At 41.7% G+C, this 19,822-nt stretch overlaps 1 protein-coding gene across 1 annotated transcript in view; it reads left to right on the plus strand.

Annotated features, from left to right (window-relative positions):
• Positions 1–277: 277 nt before the first annotated feature.
• EDNRB (endothelin receptor type B) overlaps positions 278–19,822 on the plus strand; it is a 31,165-nt gene continuing 11,620 nt past the window's right edge. The window contains exons 1-2 of the mRNA XM_088457228.1: positions 278–424; positions 947–1,451. Coding sequence (XP_088313354.1) covers positions 1,008–1,451 — 444 coding nt within the window. The 5' untranslated portion in view covers positions 278–424; positions 947–1,007. The remainder of the gene's footprint in view (positions 425–946; positions 1,452–19,822) is intronic.

Below are 19,822 nucleotides of genomic sequence, written 5' to 3' on the forward strand. Positions count from 1 at the left end.
AATAATATATATGATGCTAACAATAGCATGCACAGAAATGTCAGGTATTTACAAAACAAAAAGGTCTGTTCATTGTGGTTTTAGTAGTAGGTCTGACTTCTGTACTATTCCAATCTCTGATCTATCCCAATGATGCTGTCCAGACTACAAGGGACAAGAGTGGGGTAGAGAGAGGTTGCTGTAGTAGGAGGAAGCAGGCGGAGACTGTCAGTGACTGATGTACTAGTATTTGACTAGTGGTTTTCAGACACACACACATACCAGGAGAAAGGTCTGAATTGTTCATTACACTGATGTCCACTGAGACATTTCAGAAGATTTTCTGCTTCCTATAACTCCCCAGGACAACTCACAATCTAGAGAACTGTGCCAGTTTATAAATTAACTGCATTACGAATTCACTAGTAACAGGACATATAATAAGGTAAGTTTACTGTCTTGTTAATATATTATTATTATTATTAGTAGTAGTAGTATTAGGAGTAGTAGTAGTAGTACACGTAAATGTTTGTTTTTATTATTTATTTTGTAAAATACTGTACACTTACTTTGTGATAAATAGCAAAATAGTATTGATGTATTCATTGTATACCAAGTAAGTCACTTCTAATTAACCATATATGAAAAGTGATGACAATGTAGCAAAATGAATCACTAATATATAAATTGTTTGCAAATATAGTAGATAATAAAAATAAAATATGTTTACTTTAGTACAATAATAAATGTTATATAAATATTTTGTGTAGGATTTTTATAAATATATAATTGCAAATTGTATAATGAGTAATTGTTCTTAAACTTGTTAAGAATTGACTCTGCTTTTAGGTAATGAAATACTGTATTACAACTTATGTTATACTGCAGACAATAAGAATACTTTATACTAAGTAGTACAGATACTCACCGATTTTGTTTATGTTGATTTTTTAATCTTTTTGTATAGGTACATAAACTAACTGCCAATTTCTGTAAAATATTGCACCAATTTTACAACCAGATACATCATGAAATGTTTAAGTCTGGTGGCGTTGTTGCTAGCTACAGCTGTAGTCTTTGGAGAAGAGAATGGCCCATCCCTACAACCATTATATAATGAAAGGCTGTCAGGTTGGAGAAGTGTGTCTACTACAGTAAAGTCAACTGATTTCAAGACTTCAAATGCTAATATATCAAACCACAGTACACTTCATAATATAGTGTTTCGACCTGGAAAAAGCAGAATACCTCCAAGATGTAAAGGACAGATTGAGATCAAAGATACTTTCAGATATATTAACTCATTGGTATCGTGCCTGATATTCCTAGTTGGGGTCATTGGTAACTCAACACTGTTGAGGATAATCTATAAGAATAAATGTATGAGAAATGGCACCAACTTGCTTATTGCTAGCCTGGCACTGGGAGATCTGCTTCACATCATCATTAATATCCCAGTCACCATATATAAGGTAAGAACAAATATACCTATAATGCATTGACCTATGTTTCTCCACACCAGTTTTCAAATTTCAGGCTTAAATATTTCTGATTTTATCATATTAATGCTAAGAATTACAAAACAAATATTTTAGCAATTTTGGTTCATGCTGTTACATAATTCACATAGTGTAAGTTTGTTCAGACACAACAGCAACTGACATAACGGTAAATTAGGGCAATGCATTTACAGTCGCTTTTTGGAATATAGGCCTGGAGTTCTGTTACATGAGATAGATTTATCTCAAGCACTTACCACCTGGCTTTCCCAGAGGCTTCAATTGTATTGTGGCATGTAACAAACACTGGAAGTAGTCACTAATAATGCTTAGGATAACATCAAGGGTACTCATGCTGATTGTATTAATATGACGTGTCCAATACAACAGCAAGCTGTTCCCATCACTTTATAATAAATTTGTAACTTTGTATGCTGGGTGATAACAACAGTTGCCATTGTATTTGAAAGCAATCTGAATTAAGCTGAAGTTCCAGCAGTAGTAAAGAAATAAATAAAGTTATTCACCATAATTTATCTAATCATATGTCATGATGCCACAAACTTACAAGAAGGAAACAGTATTGTTGTGCATTTATACAGTGTATGAAAATATTCTCATTTAAAACTAGTCTGTGAATTTTGTTCTAATCTAGTTGGGCATTGAGTGCTGTACATATACCCAGCCTGATGCAGTGTTATAGCAGAGAGGAAGCAACTAGTAACCTTAGACAAGTCATCTAGAGTGCAAAGCATGAATCAAATATTACGTAACAGGATTAACTCTGTAAACTATGTGTGAAAATAATAGTGTGCAATGCTTACACAGTGATGTAATGAATTTCATTAGTAATATTAGTATGAAAAAACTACATAATAGCAAAATAGAAAAGTTAATGTTATTTTTATCCCCATTTTATTATTTTTAAGCATACCGTGCAACATTTGTATATAGACCCCAGTGTACTGCCCCTGTGAGTGTGATGATTGCTAAAGTAATTTCATAACCGTGTTAAAAATTGGTACAGTATGTATAATGTAGCATAAACCTTATTTGATTGAAATAATCTAATTTTAGTAAAAATAATACTGTAGTACATACTATGTATATTCTTTATAGGCACTGTACATTAGACAACTGCTGTTTTCTAAAATTACTGTAAAATATTTGAATAGTATAACCTATTAATTAAAATGTTGTTTTTTTCTATTGCTCCTGCAAAAAGTATGTACAAACATAGTTAAATAAAAATAAAAATGTTAGCTTACTGTATGATGGGAAAGTTCATGCAATTGGTATACAATTAACAAAACACAGAGATTTATTCAACACACCTTCTATCCTTTCTATGGATGTAACTAGTCAGCTTAAGCATAGCTTTTCAAACTGCAGACACTCCTAGAAACACAGAGAAGTCCATAGCGAGGTCAATTCCTGATAACAGTACATTGATATCCTTAATACTAGGCAGGCATTACTAACAGAAATGAGCAAAGTCTGAAATCATTTGTCATATTGTATTTACCTTATTACACATATATAAATCACTAGGCAATTAGTTTCGTTGTCACACTATGAAGGACTGTAAAGGCCGATTTAATATTTTGATTTGAATAATTAATAAATAATCTCATATAAATTAAAATAATGGAATCTCAACAAGTTGTCTGTAATACAATTGTTTAACTGTACACAAAACTTTAGACTAACATACAGTAAAGTTATTGTCTTGGCTATAATAATACAATCTACAAGTTAAATTGTATTTTAGTGACTAAATCTTCTGTGACAAATATTTATTTATTACCAGTTATTTATATAGCGCACACATATTTTGCAGCGCTGTACAGAGAATATTTTACCATTCACATCAGTCCCTGTCCCAGTGGAGCTTACAATCTATATTCCCTACCACATGCTCGCAAACATACACACTATGGTCAATTTTGAGGGGAACCAATTAACCTACCAGTAACGCTAACCATTACACCGTCTGCGCTGCTCAAATATGACATTTATATTTATTAACTATATTTCCTAGAAATTAGCTATATGTTGTTATTGATTCCATTTAATATTTTTATGTTATTTTCCTCTTTCCTTATGTGTTATATGTTAATGGTTTAAGACAAAAATAAAAATACAATTGATTAAAGTCTTTGCTTTATATTATGTTAGTCAAATTGTTGGAATTTGTAAAACAACTATTGAAATTATTATAAATTCACTATTTATAGATACACATTGTAGAAAATGAACCAGACATACAATTATTCATATTTATCTATGAAGAATTTGACCAAAGTGTAATATATTAATTTTTATTTACAAAATTATACAACTCTATTACAGAATCCCCCCATGTTATTTATAATGGAGAATATCAGATATATCCTTAAGTCTACTAAAATTGGGATTGTAAACATTAAAAATAAAAAAACAAATTAAGAAAGAAATGTATTTGTATAAAGCATGTGTAAAAAAAAATCATAGAAATGTAGACTAAATCATTTATATGCTGTTTCACCATGTGCATCTTATTTTATAATGTAACTTGAGTGTAAAATGCAAATCCCGAACTCCCTCCATTGCACTTTTGTAGCTGGAAACAAATTAATTGAATTAATTATAACTACCGGTAATAACTATTAGTAGGAGCAAGATTACACCCTTTGCAAGATTTTTCAGACTCAACACATTGGTTTCAGAAAGCAGATATACAGATCTATCCTTCCTCGTCTATACTCCCTGTATTTTGAGTTGATTTACACAGGGCATGTGAAAATCGTCGGCTCCCACGCAACTCAGCCAGCACCAAGCATCTTTTTCACCACAAATGCGTCTTATTCTCAATGTGACGCGAATAAGGCACGCAAGTAGACTTTGTGTATTAAAATGAAATGCGGCAGATGTATGTTCTATGTGCGGCTGAGTCTGTAAAATCATCACAATGGAACGATAATATTTCGTATACAGGTGCAGCTGCAGTCGCACACAGAACATACAGATGCCACATATCATTTTAATCAGCAAAGTCTGCTTGCGCATCTTATTCACAAAATACGCTTGGCATGGGTAAATTCGCATGGGACTAGGCCAGGGCCATCTCTTCCATTGGGCTTGTTGGGCAGTTGCCCAAGAGTCCGAAGCTTGTAGGGGCCCACCAACCTGCCCCCCTGCAGCCGCCGTCAGTTGGTAAATTTGTGATATTTTCATAAGACGGCCGCCGGTGCACTGTATTCCGATCTAACCTCCCCCTGTGACAAGTACTCACCTCAGTCCCAGTTTCACTTCATCCGCCGGCTTCAGATCAGTCAGACAGAGTCTCTCTGCATGTGTGGGAGGTCTGATGGGCATGCAGGAGGGTTTAATTTTATTGACCATTTAAATTTTTTCCCTGAAAATGGGTAGGGGCCCCAGTGCATTGCTTTGCCCAGGGTCCACACTGCTGTTAAGACAACCCTGGTCTAGGCAGGTCTAGAAGGGCTGTTTAACGCTTCTGCGGCAACAATGACGGAGGACACGTCTGTAGAGATGCCAATGGGAGATGCTGTTTTCCTGTCACACATGACAGTGGAAGTGTGATAGTATTATACAGGCTATTGATGCATATTTTTTCAGCTTAGTTCAAAGGCACAAGTGTGACACCACCTTCAGTTCAACATATACAATCATGACTGCACATACTGTGATAGTTTTAATTTATTTATGTAGCTTTATAAAAAAAAAAACTTTTTTCTTTAATTACATGGAAATATGTTAATTCCTATGTCACTATAAAGTATACTCGAGAATACCCCTGGTCTTGACCAGTAAAGTTAAAAGCCCACTCATCTTTAGCTATAATACTTTTGGGCAGATTCAATTAGCCACAGAATATTAGGGTTGGAATTTACTGCCTATATTTAGACCAATAGAGGTGTTAGCAAAAATAAGTGAGGCGTTACCTAGTGTAATAGCCAAAAATGCAGACAGCAACACATCTTGCAAGCTTCCGACAGAACCTCACAAATAATTGAAACTGACCTGAAATGTAATGCATAAAAATGAATGTAGGGGTGGTACCAATTGGTGCCTAATCTCTGAGACCTAAGGAGAATTACAAAGAAATAGAAATAATTACTGAGAAGTAGCGCGCTTAGAGTAAAAAAAGTGATGGAGTGCTGCTACAAATGCTTTATAAACAGTGCTGCCCTTTCCCTCTTTAGACAGTCATATTTCAAAAACCTCATCTCCTCCCAGTCCTCAAACCCCCGGCATCTCTTCGCTACTTTCAACTCCCTCCTCTGCCCACCTCTCCTTGACTCCCCTCCTCACTCTCTGCCCTTGACTTTGCCACCTACTTTCCATATAAAACAGGACCCTTAGCTCACCACCCCCTTGATTCCCAGACCACTTCTCACTATCAATCTTCCCAACTCTAACATCTTTCTCCCCTGTATCTTGAGAGGAAGTCATGGCCCTTATCTGCCTCCCCCTTCACTTTCCTCCTTGACCCTATCCCTTCTCACCTTCTCTGCTACCTTTCTCGTTGTTATAATTCTTTCACATTTCATTAACACTTATTGATTTATCCTTACACATCTATCCTTTACACTTCACTATCACCTTTTTTCCCCTTTTAGTGTGATGCCCTGCGGATGGTCCTTGGCTGGAATATTTTTTGGGTACCTTGCTTCTCGGACGTGAACCCCTTAATGTTAGGGATGCCAGTATAGAGGAGCCTTGATGATTGGCCTGGCGCTTATTCATATATTTGCAAATGTATGTAACTAATACCTCTGAATCTCTATTATCATGTAGGATTTAAGTACTTTTTGTTGACTTTGCTACAGTGTGCTGGAGGGCAAATCCTTTTTTCACCTTTCTCGTTCTGCCTGTTCCCATCTTGCCCACCTCCTCAATCTCTCCCTCTCATCTGGCACTGTCCCTTCTGCATTCAAACATGCCCTTTTCTCCCCCATTCTTAAAAAATCTAACACTCTCTCCAACTACTGACCAAACTCGCTCCTACCTTTTCTCTCCAAAACCCTTGAGTGTATTGTTTCAACCTCTCTGCATGTTTTTAAACTGTGGGCCACCCTATCCTCCTACAAAGCCTTTACTCCTTTGGTCTACATGACACTGCCCTCTCCTGGCTGTCCTCCTACCTCACTAACCATTCCTTCTTTGTCTTTTCTCATGACTCCTCTCCCCCCCCAACTGTTCTTGAACCTCTTATGTTCTCCCTCTATACATCTACTCTAGGTGAACTCATCAGCTCTTTTGATGTCTAATATCATCTCTATGCTAATAATACTCAGATCTACCTTTCCTCCCCATACCTCCCCCTTCTCTCCTCACTCTTATCTGCAACTGTCTTGCAGCTATTTCTTCCTGGATGTCAGAGCACTTTTTTAAACTTAATATGTCTAAGACTGAGCTGGTTATCTTCCCACCCTCGCACATATCCCCACTTCCCACAATTTCACCATCAATTGAAAGCACAACTATCTCATTTAGCTCTGAAGTGTGCTGTCTTGGAGTTATCCTTGTATCCTCCCTCTCCTTCAAACCACACATTCAGCACCTCTCACAGTCCTGTTGTTTCCATCTCAAAAATATGTCCAAGACCAGACCGCTTCTCATCCAGGATGATACTAAAACCTATATCCACTCACTGGTCATCTCCAGCTACAGATTGGACTACTGTAATCTCCTCCTATCTGGTCCCACTGACTCCTACCTCTCTCTACTCCAATCTGTCCTAAATGCTGCTGCTCAGCTCATCTGCATCTCCAAGCATTCTACATCTGCCTCCCCTCTTCTAAAAGGCCTCCTCTGGCTCCCCTTTCCCTTCAGAACCCAATTCAAGGTTCCTACGCTTGCTTACAAAGCCCTCACCAATTCCTTTTCCATTTACATCTCTGACCCCATCTCCCTTCACACTCCCATCCACCCTCTTTACTCAACAAATGCAAGCAGCCTCTCCTGCCAACTGATTAACATCCTTCCACTCCGGCCTCCCAAGATTTTGCCCGTGCTGCTCCCTACCTCTGGAACTTTCTCCCTGTCCCCATCAGACTCTCCACCTCTCTACAAATCTTCACATGAGCTCTCAAAACCCACTACTTCATCAAAGCCTTCTAGCTTTCATCCTAGCCCGCTGCTATATGCTCCTTCCTCCCTGTCTATCCCATCTGTGTCAAGCCTGCTTGTGTGCCCCTTCCCTTTAAAATGTAAACTCTCAAGAGCAGGGTCCTCTACTCTCTTGTGCTTCTCCTTACTTAAGGGGTTCATGTCTGAGGAGCAAGGTACCCCAAAAAAAGTTCAGTGTAAACCCCACCCTTTACAAGCACCTGTGCTATGTCATTAAGTTGATATGAGCGACCACCATACTTTTTGTTTGCACATTATGCCACACAATAATGTCCTTTACACATTATGTCATGAAGTAAAGACCCTCATCACATTATGCCATGCAGTAATGCCCTTATCAGTTCCGGCGCGAGGGCGGTTCCTGCAGTGCAGCTGCACAGGGCGGCATCAAAGTGGCCGGATCCAAAGGAGATCCCCGCCCTCCACCCAGCTGCTGGTAATGAAAGTTTAAGCTCAAGGGGGAGGGAGAGGAGGAGGGAAGGGGCTGCAGTGCTGCACAGGGTGCAGCGCACTGCCGCCCTCATATGGACCGGACCTGCACAGGGTGATAACACCCTCGGGGCCAACACTGGCCCTCAAAACACTATGCCATGCAGTTGTGCCCCTTATAACATTATGCCATGCTGTAATGCCCCTCACACATTATGCCACACACATTAATGCCCCTTACACAATATGTCACACACAGTAATGCCCCTTACACATTATATTCTTCCCCTCCTGTCCCTCCGGCAGCCTTTAAGGCAGGGGTCTTCAACCTTGGCCCTACAGCTGCTGTGGAACTACACATCCCAGCATGCACTGCCATAGTTTTAGCATGCTGTTATTTCAAAAAGGTGGCAGTGCATGCTGGGATGTGTAGTTCCACAGCAGCTGGAGGGCCAAGGTTGAAGACCCCGGCTTTAAGGAGTAGACAAAAAAATAATAATATGGATTGGTGATAAAAATAATAAACTCAACTTGACCTTCTTATGATAGTGAAAAAAAAATAGTAATAAAAAATCATAAAAATAGGGGTTCCTGCCAGAACAGGCTACTTGCAAAGCTACTTGCAAAGGCTCCCCTGCAAAGCTGCAGCCCAAAACATTGCCTTACCTGGGGAAGGCAAAGCAATATAAATTGCTTTAATCAAGCTCTCTGACATCTGCCCCCTCTCCTCTTCTGCTGTCAGACTGTCACTGACACACAGTTTAAATCGGTGGCATGGTGGGTGGCTGGTTGAGGCATCCCATCCTCGACTCCTGCTCTGGGTGTTGCTGCACAGCTCCTAGGCTCCTCTTTACAGCAACTCAGGAGAAGAGCAAGTGACGTCACGTCGCGTCAGCTCCTACATCTGCTGGATCCCTTTGGTGCATGCAGGGGAGGCAGAGCCTGGGAGAGAAAAGTCCAATTCAACATTTTCCATACCTCCCAACTGTCCTGCATTCAGTGGGACAGTCCCGTTTTTCTGGGACTGTCCTGCTGTCCCACCCGCGGGCCACAGTGTCCCGTGGTGGGGGGGAAGTTGGGCAGAGCACACCCGCTGCTCTGCATAGCAGAGCAGTGGGTGTGCAGAAGGTGAACAGATGCCGTGCGCATCGCATGGCTTCCATTGACTAGCGTAGGGAGAGTCTGGGGGGCTGCCCAGCATCTCGGAGAGTGCTGGGCACACCCCTATAGTGATGAACACGTTAATGTAATTAACGGCCACATGGTCAGGAACGCGTTAACCGGACTGCATTGCCCGCTTCTGACCGAGCGGCCATTAATTACATTAATACAAATGTCGGAATAGCAGCGGAACGGGGATGCACTGGACCACCCATTAGTTTCGCCTATGTCTCTGTGTGAGCCTTTTCCCCATTTCCCATGCTCTAATCAGTCACGCTCAATGATATTGTCATTGCCAGAACCTTACATAAAATAAAATGAAAATCCAAACTTGCCTACTCTACCAGAATGGAAAAGGCAATAGGCATGGTTCAGTAATGTCATTATACTTAATGGCACAAACTACCTATTCATAGGTTTTATAATGATATGTGCTATCCTCAATAGCCTGAGTTACATATGTGCTGCTGATCTTTTCACTGGATATTATATTGACAGTAAACAACAGTTGAATTTTATATACTGAGGTTTTATTAAAGAAGCCGTTATTTATAGCTAGCTTGCATGTGCAATTTAATTGCTAATTTTGTGATCTAAATGTATTTGACAATTAAGAATAAATGAATACAGTTCACTATAAGGGGTATCAGCCTTATAACTGATTGCTTTTTTCATTTTACCTGCAATCTAGCAGAAAAACAGACGCTCCGTGAAATTGGCACCTATTACATAACCTCATAAGTCTGATTCCATAACCTCAGCTCAGGGGCAGCACTAATCCTGTATAAGAAACACATAGGGGCTGATTGAGAATTGCACACAAAAGCCCATACAGCAGCGTCTAATGGCGGTCTCACATCGCGATTTTATGCAAATGCCGCTACAAACTTCTACCATTGTGTACATCCGTATGGCCAAATATGTAAAGTCTGAGATGCCCACTAATAGCGTCTGTGCATAATCTGCCCAGCTACCTGAACATCGGCATTGCGCTCGGTTTGCATCAAGCCCATACTCGTTATAGTTTGTGGGGACCTTGTGAAAGGTTGTGCCAACCAAATAAGGTATAATTAGTATCCCCACATTACACATATTCATTATTCCAATGTGACTATTCCAATCATATACAAACATATAGCAGATTATTTTGTACTACAGTAATGTCAAAGCAAAGTAAAATGTCACATGTCAACTCTCTGTAATTCATTCTAAAACAGATGCATTGTCTTGTCACACAATATTCTTTTGAAAACCAACTGATCTTTATTAATAATTCAGTGGCTAATGTGGCAGCCAGTGATCATTTAGAATTGGGATGTAGTTATGAGACTGTCTGCCGGTCTCAATCCTGAAAGCATTATCCAAGCAAAGGATTTAACATAGGCATCGAAATACCGACGCCTATGTTAATCCCGCTGCCGGAGGGGGAGGTTAGGGTTAGGCATCCCTAAGGGAGGGTTAGGGGAGGGAGAGGGGAGGGTTAACAAACTTACCACCGGGCATCGGGATCTTCACCTGTCAGCCTGTCACTTGAGACTTGAGCCGCCGGTATTTCAATCCCAAATGTACCACCACTAATGGCCTACAGTAAATACTGCACAATAAAGTATTTTGTCAGGTCTACAAGAGTAACTTCATTTATTGTAAAGACCAAACCCCCAGCATTTTACATCTACCACCCATGCTAAAGTTTTACAATGTCAAAAACAGTGATAAATGGTGCTTTATTTATTACAACAGGTACAATATAATATTATTTAAATGATGAATATGTATAATTATATTCTGTTCTTCTGTATCACATGGCTCAATATTATATATTCCTGACAGAACTGTACACTGAAGCAGCACTACTATTTATTTGTAAAAAGATAATATTATAAGGGCACGGTCGTGCCCTTATTTTAAGGCTGAATCAGAAAAAAAACGGTGTTTAAGGGGCTCAAAAGCTATTGGAGTTACCAAGCTGACATTTGCCATGGATGGGTAGAACTGTTGCTTGGTGCTGCATGCCAAATTTCAGGGCAAAAAAAATTAAAAATGAGGATTTGGGAGTAATCTAAAGTTCCAACTGTCAGTTTCTTCTGTCACTCAATTAGGACCACTTTTCTGCTGTTCTCTATGGGGAATTTTTGGGAAGGCATAAGACAGGGTACAGGTCAAATTTAGACTTGGTGTTTGTTTTATTACATAGCTCTTGTTCCAGGGTAGGTGCTTTTAGGCTTCAGGTAATTGAGAACGTTACAGTTTTTAAACTATTGCCTCACAAATCTGCCTTTATAGAGATAGGAAGTTTCACCTTGTTGTGCAGCCTCAGTAGGTGCCTCCAGCAGGAAGGTGTAGTCAAAGTGGCTTCACTTGGGTGCACAAAGATGGCTGTCCTTTGTGGGCGGTAGCGGGGTGGGAGTCGGGGGAAGGAATCGGGCGTCAAATGCAGCTGGGACCCAGAGAAAGTAGGGGGCGTTAGTTGTGGTGGTGCGGGCTGCAGGACCCAGGGGAGGTAGTGGGCATTAGCGGTGGCAGTTTGGGCAGTAACATGGGTGCGGGCTTCAGGATCCGGGAGAGGTAGCTGGCGTTAACGGCAGACAGATGCAGACTCGGATCAGGAAGATCCATGATGCCTGCATCTGTGTATACATAAAACACAGAACATTGACAAGATCAATGAGACCTGTCTGTTCTTCTGTGTTTAAAAAAAATTAAAACCTGTGTAAAAAAAAAACCTGCCCCCCCCCCCCCCAAAAAAAAGAATAACCAGCCCCTGCTTTGGAGCCCCAGTCCTGGTTGTGCTAAATACAGGGGACTAATGACACAGGGGTCCCCATATGAAGCACAACCAGAACCAGTCCTGGTTGCCAAAATATAGGGGACAAAAGATGTAGGGGTGCCCTGTATTAAGTGCAACCCACACTGGGCTCTACGACGGTCCTAGTTCTGGAAATACAGGGGAAAAAATGTGTAGCGTCCCCCTGTATTATCCAGAACCAGCACCAGACTTTTTCTAGCGGGAGGGGAGTAATGCCACAGCCAGAGGAGCCCTTCCACCAGGTCCCCCAGCCAAAGCATCACCCATGACTGCTAGTCAGCCCAGGTCGGGGATCCCTGGGAAGCCGGGGACCCCCAAATAATGGGTTCCCCCTCTCCATGGCACCCCACACCCAGGCTGATAGCAAAGGGCTATTCCTGGCACCTCTGGGTGGTGAGTGCCGGGTTGATTGTGTAGTGTGGTGCATTTGTTGACAAAAAAATATTGTCTTCTGCTGTCGAACTGCAGGAATCAGCAAGCCTCCCCCGCATGCTGGTACTTGGAAAATCACAAGTGCCAGCATGCGGGGCATTACGGGCCCACTGTTACCTGTAGTTCCACAGCAAAAGAAATATTAAAAGAAACACAAGACACACACACTGTTGAAAGTAAAACTGTATTAAAACATACATGCACACACACGTACACACAAATGCACACATCTCACATACTCACCTATGTATCCCTGAAGCCAATCAAGTCTACTTGTCCAAGTAGATAATCCATAGGGTACCTGTAATAAAAAAAACATACCTCCTCCTATGCATGGATCCTGTCATCTTCATTCCAAAGTAGGCAATCCAGGGTCTTGGAAAACAAAAAAATTTAATTCACGAGCCACGGACATTAGTACTGTCCTCTAAGGACTGTACTACCCGAATGTGGCTTTGTAGTGGGATTTCACTATAGAAATCCCGGTGCGGAGCGCTCATTGGCTGAGAGAGGCGAGCCTTCCACCTCTCAGCCAATGAACGGTTCCAACCATTAACTTCAATGGTGAGAACCACAAAAGTGACTTAAGGTTACTTCCATTCCCATTTCAAAAATGGCGTCTCAGCGCCATTTTTTAAAATGTAAAGATGGCCACCACAAGCCAATCACGGGTCCCGATGTCATCGCCCCACCCCCTCGGCTGACATATATAAACTAGTGCAAGGCAATGGCACGGCAGTCTGACGGTGGGGAGGCAGTAGAGAAGAGCTGCCGAAGAAAGAAGATGCCGTGGAAGTCCTGGGGAGGCACCAGCCATGAAAAAAGCTTAAAGGCTGCCCCCCAGGAGAAGGTGCAGGAAAATAAAATATTAAAACAATCGGTGTTCTTGTTTTATTTTAATATTTCTTTTACAGGGGTACTATAGGTACCAGCGGGCCCTTAATCCCCCACTTGCGGTTCTCCAAGTAACAGCTTGCTGGGACCTGTATTCCTACTGCAAAAGACAATATTAAGTTTCATATACACCACACTACACTATCAACCCGGCACCCACTGGCCAGGGGTGCCGGGGGTAGCCCCAGGCTATCAGTCCAGGCCTGGAGTGCCCTGGAGAGGTGGGCCAATGGTCAGGGGTGATGCTTCGGTTGGGGGACCTGGTGACAGGGCTCCCTTGGCTGTGGCATTACCCCCCCCCCTGGGCTAGAAAAAGTCTGGTGCTGGTTCTGGATAATACAGGGGGACCCTACACATTTTTTCCCCCCGTATTTCCAGAACAAGGACCGGCTCGGTGCCCAGTGCTGGTTGTGCTTAATACAGAGGACCCCTATGTCTTTTGTAGGGGAGCCCTGGTATTTGGCAACCAGGACTGGTTCTGAAAAGCCTGGTGTTGGTTGTGCCTCATATGGGGGACCCTTTGTCGTTTGTCCCCTGTATTTAGCACAACCAGTACTGGGTCTCCAGAGCCTGGTGTGGCTGTTCCTTTTTGGGGGGGGGGCTTTTTTTTTAATATATACTTTTATTAATTATTTTTTTAACAGATGCATGGACGTATCTCACTGATCCGTCCATGCAGCTGTGTCTTATTGATTTATTTTTTTCAGATGCAAGCCACACAGATCACCCTGATCCATGCATGCATCTCTGAATCATTTATTTTACACAGATGCCTGCATCATGGATCTCACTGATCCATGTATGGAGTCAGCTATCTTTAGATCCTACACAATAGTTCTTAACTCAAAATGTGCTGTTTAAGCACCATATCGTGTCCTGGAGTGCCGGGGAGTGTTCAAGGGAAATCGTTCACAATATCGCACCATGAGCACATTGTTCTGTTTGTAGGGGCCTTAAGAAGCAGTTCAGGGCTGGGGCCATCAGTGCCAGTGAGCCTTTCTGTCCCACGCTGCTGAACCACTGCACTGCCTCGGTGCTGCCACTCAGAGCCCTAACTAGACATTTCGGTGCCCTGTACCAGATTCAGCATTGGTGCCCCCCACCCCCTTCCATATTGTAAACAGGAAAAGCCAGGGCCTAAGTCGCATGTCCAAAAAAAAGGTTGTTTTGGTGGAAAAGGGTCTGGCCACACAATAGTACCCACAATTCAAATTGCGTCACACAGTAGTGCAACCTTATTCACATTACACTACCCAGTAGTGTCCCTTATTAACATTACTTCACACAGTAGTGCCCTTTATTCACATTATGCCACACAGCAGTATGCTTTATATACATTATGCCACACAGTAGTGCCAATTATTTATGTAATCCCAGAGTAGTGCCCCTTATAGCACATTATGCCACACAGCAGTAGTGCCCCTTATACACATGCCACACAGTAATGCCCCTTACGCATTATGCTACACAATAGTACCCACTTCATAGAAGAATGAAAACTCTGGAAGGAAAGCGGTGGGTAGGGGAAAGCTAACATCACTTTACCTACCTGATACAGCAAGTTCAAATGTCAGACGACTGAAAGCCACAAACACCTTCTACAAAAAGGGGCTAAATGACCTCCTTGAGGAACTGCAGCCTGGCTAGATCACAAAGAGAAACCTGTTGATCTCCAACTGCTGTGATACTACAAGTCCCAGCATGTCCTCCCATACAATGGCTGTCATTGTTGAGAAACTTGTAGTTCCATAGTAGCTGTGGAGCAACAAATTGCATAAGCCTGATCTAGCAGCAAGACTAGTGTTTTTATGGACAATAAAAAAAACACTAGTCTTGCTGCTAGATCAGGATTAAGCAGAGGTGGGACACTTTAGAATTTAGTATTAGTATTACAGTAAAGAACTGTAAATTATTCTTCTTTAATAGATTAATTTTAGTACCCCCATCCCTTACTCTGCTTAATCCTGATCTAGCAGCACTGCAGGACTAGTGTTTATTTTATTGATCTTTAATGTCCCCCTGAATCACCCCTTCTCCACCCTCACCACTCCTTGGCAGATTCTACTGCTTTGACTGCATTTGCCTTTATTACCACCATTAACATATAGGTTGAGTCAGTGAAAGCACTCACCCTGCAGCAATCTGTGAGCTCAGTCGGCCGCTGCCTCACTAGTGTCTATGACACACTGCTTTCCCCACCGGGCCGTCTCCTGATAATCGGCACTGTGGGAGTAACACCTCTCCCTATACATTGTGAGGCAGCTGGAAGGAAGTCGGGTGCACCACTAAGTAAAACATTGCAGCAGGCACCGGCAAATGTAGATTGTGGTGGTGGCCGGTTCTGCCCCCAGGATGACCTGCACTCCGTGCGGTGGCACCGGCTACACCACCCTAGTTACGGCCCTACTGCCACTGCTCCTCACCCCCGCTGCTGCCCCTGTGCACTGCCCCACTGCTGCCACTGCCCCGCATGCCTGCAGCCTGGCCCCTCAGCAGTATCTCCCTCTGCACCCCTGAAACACCTCCTGTGTGCGTCTCCTCCACCACCAGCGCTAGTGTAACATTTTGTTGCCCTTCTCCCCTGCAGGTGGCCCGGTTTGCTGCTCCCATCCCTGATGGTTAATAAATTATAGAAAAGCAATGAAATTCCATAGACAAAAATCTTTATGTTTTCACATGTCATATTAAGACTTCTTGACATGATCTGAAATTTCACAAAACCTACTGAATTTCTGCTGCTCAAACTTCAAAAAACAATGAAATTATGAACATTAAGGCTGACACCTTAATGGATGTGTTCCTTGTGCAATACAGATATGGTATGCCATCACACCCGGTGGTTAACTGCAGATTCAGCACTCTCACCGAGTGAGAGTGCTGTCACTCACAAAATGGTGGAACTGCTAATACACAGATTTTTGTGCTCGTTGGAATACACACATGCAGTCTCTGCAACTGAGGTCTGGGTAGAATATAGAGCTGCCCATATGGGATAAGAGTGGGGTGGATATGAGAAGAGACAGAGCGGTGTGGATGGAAGAGACAGAAAGGTGTGGAGAGGGGGGGAGATTAAACAGCACAGATGGGGGGAGCCAAAGTGATACAGATGGGTGGAAAACAGTGGTGCAGATGCAGGGGAGACAGAGTGGCACAGTTTGGGAGAGCAGAGCAACATTGATGGGGAGTACAGAGTGGCATGGACGGGGGAAGACAGAGAAGTGCAGATGGGTAAAGACAGATTGGTACAGATGAGGGAATACAGACTAGCACAATGGGAGAACACATCAGTAGGGATTGGGGAAGACAGATTGATGGGGGGAAGACAGAGTGATGTCCTTGGGTGAAGACAGAGTGCCATTGTTGGGGGTAACAGTGTTGCAGATGGAGGAAGAAAGACTTGCACAGATGAGGGGAAGACAGAGTGGCATGGCTGGGGGAAGGTAGTGGTGCAGGTGGAAGAAAACAGAGTGGCACAGATGCAAAAAGATAGGGTGGTGCAGATGGGGAAATACAGATTGGTGTGGATGAGGGAATAAAGAACTAGCACAGTTAGGAGACCACACAGCTGTAGGGATTGGGGAAGATAGAGCACAATGGAGGCGCAGATAGTATACATGCATAGACAGAGTATGATAGTTTTAGAAATTAGGGAGCTGATTGTGTATTCTGAATGAGATGGATGTATGGAGTGAGAAGGATGTTGGAACCCAGTGGGATTGTTGTGGTGAACGAATGGGAAGATTGTGGGCACTGAGTGGGTTGTTGTTCCACATAACTGTACAGACTTCAGTTGCATAGACTGCATGTGTGTACTCTAATAAGCACACAATTCTGTAAATTAGCAGCTCCACCATTTTGTGAGTGATAGTAATCTCACCCTGTGAGAGTGCTGAATCTGCAGTTAACCACATGGTGTGATGACATACCATGTCTGTATTGCGCAAGAAACACAACCATTATTGATCGGAATTTCATTGCTTTTTTGAGTTTGAGTAGCAGAAATTCAGTAGGTTTTCGTAAAACTTCAGATCATGTCTAAGAAGCCTTAATGGGACATGTCAAAACATAAGGTTTTTTGTCTATGGAATACATATATATATATGTGTATATATATATATATATATATATATATATATATAGAAAGGGGTGGAAAGGGCATGCGCCAAATAGTGTATTAAATTTAAACAAAATAGTGTATCTAAGCTCAAATAGAATTGTGCGTACCAGAAATAAATTCTTTAATGCTTATCTGAGTGGTCTTGTCAGCCGGATGCGGTTATAGCTGTATCCGGATATTTGGTACCACACAAGGGACCTTCAATGAGAAAGGCTCATAGTAGAGCCAAATAGAAGAGAGAAAATATTGGCCCTGATTCAGACCCACTCGCAAGCGGCTGTCCACTCGCAAGTGGGTCGATGGTGTGCACTGCGCATGCGCACGACGGAAGGAGCTCCGTCGTGCGCATGCGCCAGACGCGACGAGCGAAGGACATTCCTTCGCTCGTTGTGTCTGATCAAAGGGGGCGCGCTGTCGATGTCAAGGGAACGCTTACCGTCAGAAGCCGGCCCACTGACATCACTAGTGATGTCAGTGGGAGTGATTTTGGCTCTGATAGAGCCAAAATCACTCCGGGCCTTGCGGTTGAGAAACTCAACCGCAGGCTCCGGCTCGCAGTGGCGATGGTCGCGATGGTCAAGACCATCGCGGCCATCAACCTGCACGCTCGTATAGGCTGTGGGTGGTGACCCACAGCTATACGAGCGTCCAGGAGGATGCTCCATAATTATGGAGGACGGCCCTCATTCAGAGCGTGCGCTCTGCTCAGAGCGTCCGGCTCTCAATGAGGGCCATAGTGTAGTAGGTCTAGTACACAATACGTTGCCAGTAATTATTGTGCGTACCAATTAGAATCTTGTATAGGAATATAAAGGTAGGTTCTTTACTCGTCTGTACTCCTGTATTCCTCTCACCCCAAGGTATTCCACGTTTTTAGATGGTGGTCTTTTAAATCAAAGAAAGACCCATCATCAGTGGTGTATTTAAAACAGGGGGCTTTATTAAAGAGGAATATACAATGGATACATATAGACAAAGTTAATAGGAGATATGAAGAGAGAAAAATGCTTATCTGCAAAGGTAGTAGCCAAGGTCCATATAGGTAAGGCTGGCAGTTCCCAACGCGTTTCCTCCTTTGGACTTCCTCAGGGGTAGGCCCTACCTTTTACCTATTACAGGTTTTGTTGTTCAAGCTATACATTTTAAAAAAACAAGTTTGCAAATGTGCTCTTTATGCATGCCAGTATACTCAGTATGTTATTGTACTTTCTTATATAATTACTTAGCTAATTAGTTGCAGCCAGATGATTTTGAGACATTCCCTTATCTATCCTTGTTGTGTTTCATCTTTGTAATAAAAACTATGTTGCAATGTACTATAAAAATGTAACAAGGGCAAGCTTCTCAAACTCAAGCAATTATTAACCAATAAGAACATCAGCCTTTTTTGAATCACTTAGAAGTCAGCGGAAAGAATACGTTATTCTTTTCAATAAAAGTTCATGTATCAGTAACCCGTTCAAAATATTTTCTTTCATCCATATCACCAGAAATAACCCCCTCCCGTTCATTACCATGTAACAAATGTAAGGAGGTCATATATTTTAAATGGTTACTATATTACATTTTTGGAACTTTTTTAGTTTTATTTGTTTATGTTTTACTTTTCATTTATACTTTGATAAACACTGAAATTACTTTGTAGTAAATACGCTCTTTGAAATTGGAATTTTAATTTAGAATGACCTTGACAGTAGTACATAAAATATTTGAGTAACATAAGGTCATGGGGAATGACTGCTCGACTGTAATTTTATTATAAGAAATGAAGTTTAGCAATTTGATTCTGCATAACTTACAGCATTAAGAGCACTGACACTTAGTATTCAGTGCCAAGTTAATTACTGTGTACAGTATTTCCAAGCTGTTCTTCTTTTTCATGCTGCAATATTTTGAAATTATTCTAAAATCCACTCTTGGTGCATTGCTCGTTTATATATCATTTAATGTTGGACAATGAACTCAGTCAGTCTTCAACATTGAAAAATATGAAGTAGCGTTACTGTATATACAGTATACCATAAAATAATAAATATTCTCTTCCACTCACACTCCAATTGTCATAGATTTCCTTTGGTACTATAATTCAGTCACCCAGTAACCAGATGCTTAATCTTATAAATGCTTGTTACAAAAATCTTATACTGTACATGGACACTAATTAAGAATATATACATGAGACAGTATTTAATAATACTTTACTTTTATTACTGTTACTACTGCACGTTAATTGTATACTTTCTATGCAAAAATTTTACTTGTTGTATAATTTATTTTCAAATTATTTTCTATGCAGTGTAACTATCTTGTTATATATGTCATGTGTCTGACACATTAGGCTAAGGGGTAACTTTACTAAGAATCAAG

Source organism: Taudactylus pleione, unplaced genomic scaffold, assembly GCF_031769625.1.
Source record: "Taudactylus pleione unplaced genomic scaffold, aTauple2 ptg000041l, whole genome shotgun sequence".
Taxonomy (NCBI): Eukaryota; Metazoa; Chordata; class Amphibia; order Anura; family Myobatrachidae; genus Taudactylus; species Taudactylus pleione.